The sequence below is a fragment of the Prionailurus viverrinus genome, chromosome B3, assembly GCF_022837055.1.
Source record: "Prionailurus viverrinus isolate Anna chromosome B3, UM_Priviv_1.0, whole genome shotgun sequence".
Taxonomy (NCBI): Eukaryota; Metazoa; Chordata; class Mammalia; order Carnivora; family Felidae; genus Prionailurus; species Prionailurus viverrinus.
Window position 1 is genome coordinate 142,506,263 of NC_062566.1, and position 8,643 is coordinate 142,514,905.

An 8,643-nucleotide genomic window follows, 5' to 3' on the forward strand; every position below is an offset into this window, starting at 1 on the left:
GAGGGGCTGTCTTGAGAGATAATGGCTGGGGGGGGCCGGCAGGGCCAGGCTGGGGGCAGCTCTACAGCCAGGCCCGGGAGCTTGGTCCTCTTGTCAAGGCCATGGGGACGCCTTGTGAGGGGGTCACAGTCAGACTGGCAAGTTGGGAAGGTCCATCACGGGTGAAACTATGTCTCCCCAAAGATATGTTTAAGTCCTGACCCCTGGAACGTCCAAATGCAACCTCATTTGGAAACGAGAACTTTGCAGATGCCATCAAGTTAGGATGAGGTCACTGGGTGGGCCTTTCCAACATCACATGTTTTCACGAGAAGAAGACAGATGTACAGGGAAAGGCCGCGTGATGTCCGAGGCGGATGGGAGTGGTGTGTCCACAAGCCAAGGAAGGGGAGGGGTTGCTGGCGGCCGCCAGAGGCCGAGGTGCCACCCTGGCGTCCTGGTCCTAACCGTCCTCACCCGCTCTGGGCCCACCCTCGAGGGCCACGCCTCCACGCCCAGGCGATGTTAACACAAAGGGGAGAGCCAGGAGGGGGAGCGCTGTGAGGTCAGCGCAGAGTCGCCAGGGCGCGCTGGGGGTGGGGCAGGAGGTGTGCAGAGCCCCGGAGCAGATTTGCAGGTTTGAGGCTAAGGACTGGGCTTTTAGAGCACTTGGGTGAGGTGGGCAGGGCAGAGGGGTGAGGTGGGCGAGGTGGGCAGGGTGAGGGTGAGGTGGGCAGGGCAGAGGGGAGAGGCTGCAGGGGCTGAGGGGGCAGCTCCTTCCCGACAGTGGAGGCCACAGGGAGGTGCTTCTGGTCTCTTCCTACACAGCCCGTCCCTCCTCTGCCTCCTGGGGCTGCCAGGGTGCAGCTGGTGCTCCCTGGGGCGGAGGCGGTGGGGGTCGTGTGCCCTGGGCCTTCTCCCCACCTCCCTTCGTATTGCCTTTTGTGCCTTGAGGCAGGGGGCTTCTGGAGGCTTCTGGGGGAGAGGATCCACCCCGAGGGGTCTGGGGCCCCTCCCTGGGTACAAAGACAGCTTCAGGGTCCTGACCACACAGGTTCCTGCCAGTGAAAGCAGATGTGGGGGCTGGTATCTCCCAAGCAGCCACCCGGAGGGGTTCACTGCAGTAAGTTCTCACAGCACCTCATCTGTGCTTCTTGTGGGTTGGTGGCCTGGGCAGCAGGGGGTCCTGGCTTCCCTTGGGCCAGAGACTTCCCCGCCCCCCGGTGCCGAGGGAGGGTGGCAGTCCCGTAGTCTCCTGCGCAGACCGCATCACCCGTGTGGACCCAAGCACAGCTCAGGGCCTCAGTGTAAGCAGACCTGGTGTGAGTCGTGCCTCACCCCTTTGCATCAGGGGGATGCCCGGTGCCCCTGCACCTCTCTGACGCTTCTCTCCTCCTCTGTCGGAGGGACGTGGGACGTGGGAGAGCAGGCATTAGGTGGGCTCCCCTCCTCCACCCTAAGGCGGAGGGGCTGGGGTGTGCGTGTGGAGGCTCCGTGAGGACACCGTGGTGACCGGGGTTGGAGGAAGGAAGCCTGAGCCTCCAAACCCGAGCGAGCGCCTGGACGGCTGAAGACGAAGGCCACTGGCTGCTCTTGTCTCCCACCCTCCGAAGGAGGCCAGGAAGGCTGGAGATATCCGGGACCCGGGGCTCTTTGGGACGCGGCACCGACACCCACCGCACTGTCCCCACAGGCCGCTTGCACAGGGCCGGTGGTCAGCCCGGCCCCGCGTCCAGACCAGCTCCGCGGCAAGGAACGGGGTCCTCGGGCTGCCTGTTGAGGGCGAGTGGGGTCACCCTGGTGGGCGGCCTGGGTGGGGCCGCAGCGGGATTTCAGGGCGTGAGCGGGACTGAAGACCCGGCTGTGGGGTGAAGCAGGGTGCAGGGGCTTCCCGGGGATGGCGCGCGGGTCCGGCGGTGTCCAGCTCCCCGGGGCCAGCGGTCGCCGGCACCCCTGCGGCGCCGGGCTGTCGCCGTGGCAACCGGTGCTGCGGGGGGGCGGGGCGCCGGGACCCCCACCGCGCGGGGCGGGGCCTCGGGCGGGGGCGGGGCCTCGGCGGGGGCCGCGCCGAGAGCCGCGAGGGGAGCGAGCACGGCGCAGGGAGCGCGGCCTCGGCCCGGCGCGGAGGCTCGGCGGGCCGGCGGTGGGTAGGCGCGGGGCCGGGGGGGGGGGGGGGATGCGAGCGGGGCGAGCGGGGGGTCGGGCGCAGGGGCTGGGATGCGCAGCGGCGCTGCAGGGCCGGGCCCGGCTTGGGCAGAAGGGCGGAGACGCAGCCTGTCTGGGGCAGCCTGGGTCCGGTCGGCGCTGGCGGCCCCTTCCTGTCCGCCCCCATCGGTGGGCACCGAAGGGGCGGCTCGGGGAGGGGGCGGGCAGGCCCAGGACAAGCCAGGGCAGGAGGGCCTGGGGCCAGCTCCCCAGGGAGAGGCCGGGCAGGGTGTGTGCGGGAGCGGTGGTCAGGCCCTGGCTCCGGCTTTCTGGGGCGGGGGCGGGGGATGCCCCTGCGAGCTCTCGTGGGGATGGGGTCTGTCCTGGCATCGTCAACCCGGGTTTGATGAGTGGCTGAGAGAGGGAACGAGAAGGCCAAGCAGTAGATGGGGAGGGGTGAGCGGTGCAGCGGCTCTCTGGCTATTTGGCCTGGCCAAGGGCTGGGAGGAAGGCCATTCCCAGGCCGCTGTTGGAGCCAGAGGAGGCAGGGTGGGAGGAGGCCCCTTGGGTCACGCGTGCCCACCTGGTGGCTGAAAATGGGGTGAGGGTGTGGTGTGGGTGGGGAGCAGGGGCTCCAGACACTGTTTTGGTAGGGACGTGGTGCTATGACCCCCCCCCCCCCCCAAGGACCCCTGCGCTCGAGGTGTCTGAGCTCACAGTGTGGGGGGTCCTGTGTGTGGCTGCAGGGACCCCTGGGTGGGGCAGCAGCCGTGTTGAGGTCAGGAGTGGGGGTGTGGATTTGGAGGAGGGCCTCCTTCCTCAGTCTTGAGGGCGGTGGTGTCACTAGGGGCAGGCTTCACAGGCACGGGGGACATTAAATTTTATGTCCTTGTCTAGACAGGGCAGTAAACAGAGCCCAGGGCCAGGGGTGCTGCAGATGGGAGAGGCGGGCTGAGGGGGCCTCGCTGGAAGTGAGTGGAAGTAAGTCTGCAAAGTGACTTTCAGTGGGTGACGGGTGCGGGCCCAGGTGTGGGGACCCAGTCTGGTGTGGGACTCTGACCAGCACAGTCACGACAATGCCAAGGGTGTGAGAAGTATAGGGGTCTGCAGAGCACAAAGAAGGTCCCGGTGGGCGAGAGCGCAGGGCGGGCTTCCTGAGATGGCCCCAAAGGTGCGGGGGTGGGGGGGGAGTGGCAGAGGGCCACCCTTTCGCGGGGAGCAGGGCAGCGTACGTGGCGGGACAGGCGGCCACTGGCACGAGCCTCCGTAGGCAATGGGAGCCCTGGTGAGACGGGGCAGGGAATGGTCCACGGCCTGTGGACGGGTGTGTGGGGGCACCGAGTCCGCCGAGGTAGGGGTGGCGAGGCCTGTGGGAGGGGATCCTCAGCACTTGGATGACCCTCAGTCCTGGACCAGAAAACACGCCCGGAGCGCCGGCGCAGCGCCCAGGGAAGGGGCCTGGGCCTCCGCGGGCCTCGGGGACTCCGGGAGCGCACAGAGCTGAGGCCACAGGCCCGCTTCCCGCCCAGCAAGGCGCCCGGGGGCGAGAGGACGCCGGAGGGTCGACGGCGTGGGCCCAGCAGGGGCAAACCGCCGGGGCCCGGGGATGCGCGCGGCCGGGAGAAACCACTTCCGTTCCATTTCCTTCCCGGCGGCCGCGGGAACCCGGTCTCGGGTCTCAAGCAGAGCTGCAGCGCCCCCTGGAGGCCCCGCTCCCGGCTCCGGGTCCCCGCGAGCGCACCGGCGCGTGCGTGCGACAGAAGCCCCCCGGCGCCCCCGCGTGGGGACAGCGCCCCGCGCGGGAAGCGCGTCGCGGGGGCGGGGGGGAGGGGAGGGGAGGGCGGAGGCTGTCCCCCGGGCTGCGCCCTTACCGTCCCCTCTGGTCTTCCCCAGGTTCCGAGCTCGCCGGCCGGCAGCGGTGGCGCCCTCAGAGCGGCTGGACGGGTCCCGTCGCGCCATGCCCGCGGGCTGAGCGCCGCCGCCGCCGCCTCCGCCGCCGCAGGGCCTCGTCCCGCCTCGCGTGGGGGCCACGCGCGCCCAGGCCGGGGCCCCGGCGGCCGACCATGGTGCTGCCGCCCCCGGACCGGCGCCACGTGTGCCTGACCACGCTGGTGATCATGGGCAGCATGGCGGTCATGGACGCGTACCTGGTGGAGCAGAACCAGGGCCCGCGCAAGATCGGCGTGTGCATCATCGTGCTGGTGGGCGACGTGTGCTTCCTGCTGGTGCTGCGCTACGTGGCCGTGTGGGTGGGCGCCGAGGTGCGCACGGCCAAGCGCGGCTACGCCATGATCCTCTGGTTCCTGTACATCTTCGTGCTGGAGATCAAGCTCTACTTCATCTTCCAGAACTACAAGGCGGCGCGGCGGGGCGCGGCCGACCCGGTGGCGCGCAAGGCACTGACGCTGCTGCTGTCGGTGTGCGTGCCCGGCCTGTTCCTGCTGCTGGTGGCGCTCGACCGCATGGAGTACGTGCGCACCTTCCGCAAGCGCGAGGACCTGCGCGGCCGCCTCTTCTGGGTGGCGCTGGACCTGCTGGACCTGCTGGACATGCAGGCCAATCTGTGGGAGCCGCCGCGCACCGGGCTGCCGCTGTGGGCCGAGGGCCTCACCTTCTTCTACTGCTACATGCTGCTGCTGGTGCTGCCGTGCGTGGCGCTCAGCGAGGTCAGCATGCAGGGCGAGCACATCGCGCCGCAGAAGATGATGCTCTACCCCGTGCTCAGCCTCGCCACCGTCAACGTGGTGGCCGTGCTGGCGCGTGCCGCCAACATGGCGCTCTTCCGCGACAGTCGCGTCTCGGCCATCTTCGTGGGCAAGAACGTGGTGGCGCTGGCCACCAAGGCCTGCACCTTCCTCGAGTACCGCCGCCAGGTGCGGGACTTCCCGCCGCCCGCGCTCGCGCTGGAGCTGCAGCCGCCGCCGCCGCAGCGCAACTCGGTGCCGCCGCCCCCGCCGCTGCACGGCCCGCCCGGCCGCCCCCACGGGCCCTCGCCCACGCGCGACGCCCTGGGCACGTGACGGGGCCCGCGCGGCTTGCATGGGATGGGGTGGGGGCGGGCTCCCCCCAGGGCCGGGTTTGGCGAGTGCCCCGGCCGGGGCGGGGGTGGGGGGGTGAGGGCGCCGCGGGCCGCTTCTTCATCTCAGGAATCCCCTCGGACCACGGACTCGCAGCCCAGCGCCCCAGCCGGCCCCCAGCGCGCCCAGCCTGCCCCCAGCGCCCAGTGCGCCGGCCGGTGGGGGGCGGGGGGCGGCTGGGAAGGGAGGACAGAGTGGGCGGAGGTGCGGTCCCTTGGGGTCCCTTGGTGGGGGCCTCTGGCTCAGAGTTTGGGGCCACGGAGGCCTCTGTCATTTTAAAGACTCGTGTTTACAGTTTTGTATCCAAAGCCGCCCGGCCCTGTTTCCTGAGTCCAGTGTCTGACAGCGGGGCGTGGTGGGAGGAGGGATGTGAGTGTGAGCGGGAGGTGAGGGGTCTGGGCCAGCCCCCTTCCGAGGAGCCCCCTCCGGAGGTGGACTCTCAGGAGCTCCAGCTGTCACAGAGGCACTCTCCGCTCCAGCTTCACTGTCCCCACCTGCAACTCTGTGCTTCCTGGAGTACCTCACCCAGGTCTCTGCATACCTGAGGCCCTGCAATGCCCCCAAGCCTCTGGTTCTCTCCTCAGTGCGGGAGTGGGAGGTGGGGTGAAAGGTGGGGTGGAGGGGTGAAGGTGGGATGGAGGGGTGGAGGTGGAGGGTGGGGTGGAGGTCGGAGGTGAGGTGGGGTGGAGGAGTGGTGGAGGTAAGGTGGAGGGGTGGAGGTGGGGTGGAGGGGTGAAGGTGGGAGGTGGGATGGAGGGGTGGAGGTGGAAGGTGGGGTGGAGGGGTGGAGGGGTGAAGGTGGAGTGGAGGTAGGAGGTGGGGTGGAGGGTGAGAGTGGGGTGGAGGGTGGAGTGGAGGGGTGAAGGTGGGATGGAGGGGTGGAGGTGGAGGGTGGGATGGAGGTTGGAGGTGAGGTGGGGTGGAGGAGTAGTGGAGGGGTAGTGGAGGGGTGGAGGGGGGTTGGAGGGGTGGAGGGGGGTTGGAGGGGTGAAGGTGGAATGGAGGGGTGGAGGTTGGAGGTGAGGTGGGGTGGAGGAGTAGTGGAGGAGTGGAGGGGTAGTGGAGGGATGGAGGGTTAGGGGAGGCGTGGAGGGGTAGTGGAGGGGTGGAGGGGTGGTGGAGGGGTAGTGGAGGGGTGGAGGGGGGGTGGAGGGGTAGTGGAGGGGTGGTGGAGGGGTAGTGGAGGGGTGGAGGGGGGGTGGAGGGGTAGTGGAGGGGTGGAGGTGGAGGTGAGGTGGGGTGGAGGGGTAGTGGAGGGGTGGAGGGGTAGGGAGGGGTGGAGGAGTGAAGGTGGGAGTTGGAGTGGAGGGGTGGAGGTGGAGGGTGGGGTGGAGGTGGAGGGTGGGGTGGAGGTCGGAGGTGAGGTGGGGTGGAGGGGTAGTGGAGGGGTGGAGGGGGGTGGAGGGGTGAAGGCGGGAGGTGGGGTGGAGGGGCAGGATGTGGGATCAGGTAGACACTGGAGCCTGAGGCCAGGAGCATGGAGCCTGGCCCCACCTCCCCTGGGCCCGGTGGGGACAGACACCCATGGAGCCCCCAGCAGCCGGGCCCAAGCAGCATGGCGCCCTGGTGGGGCGGAGAGGGCGCTTGAGGCTGCCCGACCTGTCACTTGAGAGCACACGACACCATCCTCAGGTGGCCTCTCACCTGGCCTCTGCCCGGTGCCATGCGCTTGTGATGTGGCCCTGGGCACCCCCGGGCCAAGGAGGGGAGGGAACCCTTTGCTTTGGGCCACACGGGGCTGCTGACGCGGCTGTTGGAGGACGCCTGGCTGTGGCTACAGGGGCTGTGTTAGGGGGCACGTCTGGCCGGCCAGTCCTCATCGTGGAGCCATGTGGCGGGCCAGACTCATGCTCAGTGCGTTTCACCTGTGCTGCCTGATGACAAGGTCCACTGTCCCTGTCTGTAACCAACAGCTCCCAGAAGGGCCCTGAGCTGGCGGTGCAGAGCAGGGACCTCTCTGTGTCCCCTTCCTGCCAACCGCAGTTCAGGTGGGGCTGGCCGGCCACTGGGCCCCTCCCCATCTCTCCTCTCCCCCAGCCTGCGGTTGCCTGGGGTCTGGCTTTTGGAGTTGAATGCTTCCCAGTCAGCTGGCCTTGGGGACCAGTGTCCCCAGATGCCATCACACCCTGACTACAGCCCTGCCCTCGGCTCCCAGAATGGCCACTTCCACACCCCCTCCCCCTGCACAACCTTGGCAACCTCTCTCTGAGCCCGGGGAGCCCAGGTGTGGAGCAGGGGGGAGGCTCTCTCCTCCCGTGTTGGAGTCGAGCAGGGAGGAGGGGGGGGGGCGCTGCAGGGGGAGCTGTCCCAGAAAGGTCACGGGCCGGGTGTGGAGGGCTCGAGGGGCTGCAAGGGGTACAGCCCGCAGGTGGGGCGGGGTGTGCGTGCAGTCTTGGGGGGGGTGTGGTCTGGGGTGGGGCGGCAGGTGAGGCTGAGGGCTAGGTGCTCCCCCCATCCCAGCCAGTGTTGGCCCATCCCGTCCCCACTGGGGTCTCTGGGTGTGTCCTCGGTGCCTCCTGTGGAACCAGGTAGGGACGGCGTGAGGGCTGTGCAGGAGAGGGGTTCTGACAGGCTCCAGGTTCCCTGGCCTCTCTCCACCACCTGCACTGGGTTCCCACCTGCGTCACCTCTTATCCTTGGAGCCTGTTCTCAGAGGAACCCCTGCTGGCCCTCGGGTGGGGGGGGACAGTGATGGGGATCATTCTGTGGGGTCGGCTTTGCTGTGAGGCCCCTACATCCGGTGTCAGAGGTGGGAAGCAGTCCACGCAGCACCACCTCGGCCTCAGTTGGCCTCCCCAGACCATTTAGTGCCGAGGACACTGGCCCCACACTGTCCTGACTTGGTTTAATGGCCCACGTGCCCTTCCTATGTCTGTGAGGGCATCTGGACAGATGTGGGACCTGTGGTGAGGGCTGTGGCTGGCACCCACTGCTTTCCTGACTGCTCGGCCTCGGCTGCAGCCGGCCTGGGAGCTGGGGCGTCAGGTGGGCTCGTGGCCTGGGGTGTCCGTCCTCTGGAGTCTTCCTTGGCGACAAGATGCAGACCCAGCGACATTCCAGCCTGCCTTTTCTCTGGTTCCTGAGGTGGCCTGTGATGGCCGGATGCAGAGGAGGCAGCCACTGGCCCCTTGTCCTCTGCTCCCGCAGAGCTCGCAGGTCCCGATGCAGCGTCTGCTGTGGCTCCATGTGGGCCCCGATGCTGAGCCCAGGCACACGCCGTCCCTGTGTGTGTGTCGGGGGGGGGGCGGACTTGTGGGGCCGCCAGGCTCTGGGGGAGGAGCAGGGAGGGCTTGGGCCTGGGCGGAGCAGGGAGGCCTTCCTCACAGTTGGTAGAGTGGCCTGGGGCCAGCGTGGTGGGCACTAGGCCAGCAGGGCAGGGGCAGCCCACAGGGCTGGGGGGCACGGGGTGGACTGAGATGCCCATGGGCCACCTGGGAGGCCA

At 69.0% G+C, this 8,643-nt stretch overlaps 1 protein-coding gene across 5 annotated transcripts; it reads left to right on the forward strand.

Annotated features, from left to right (window-relative positions):
* Positions 1–441: 441 nt before the first annotated feature.
* TMEM121 (transmembrane protein 121) lies at positions 442–5,483 on the forward strand. 5 transcript variants are annotated; one of them, XM_047863211.1, is made up of 2 exons: positions 442–544; positions 4,018–5,483. In XM_047863211.1, exon 2 carries the CDS (start codon positions 4,188–4,190, stop codon positions 5,142–5,144), a length of 957 nt encoding a protein of 318 aa, XP_047719167.1. In that variant the 5' UTR covers positions 442–544; positions 4,018–4,187; the 3' UTR covers positions 5,145–5,483. The 5 variants fall into 5 exon arrangements, with proteins under 5 accessions (XP_047719167.1, XP_047719163.1, XP_047719162.1 ...); XM_047863207.1 differs by lacking the exon at positions 442–544 and adding an exon at positions 2,043–2,126; XM_047863206.1 differs by lacking the exon at positions 442–544 and adding an exon at positions 2,043–2,122.
* The last annotated feature ends 3,160 nt before the right edge of the window (positions 5,484–8,643 follow it).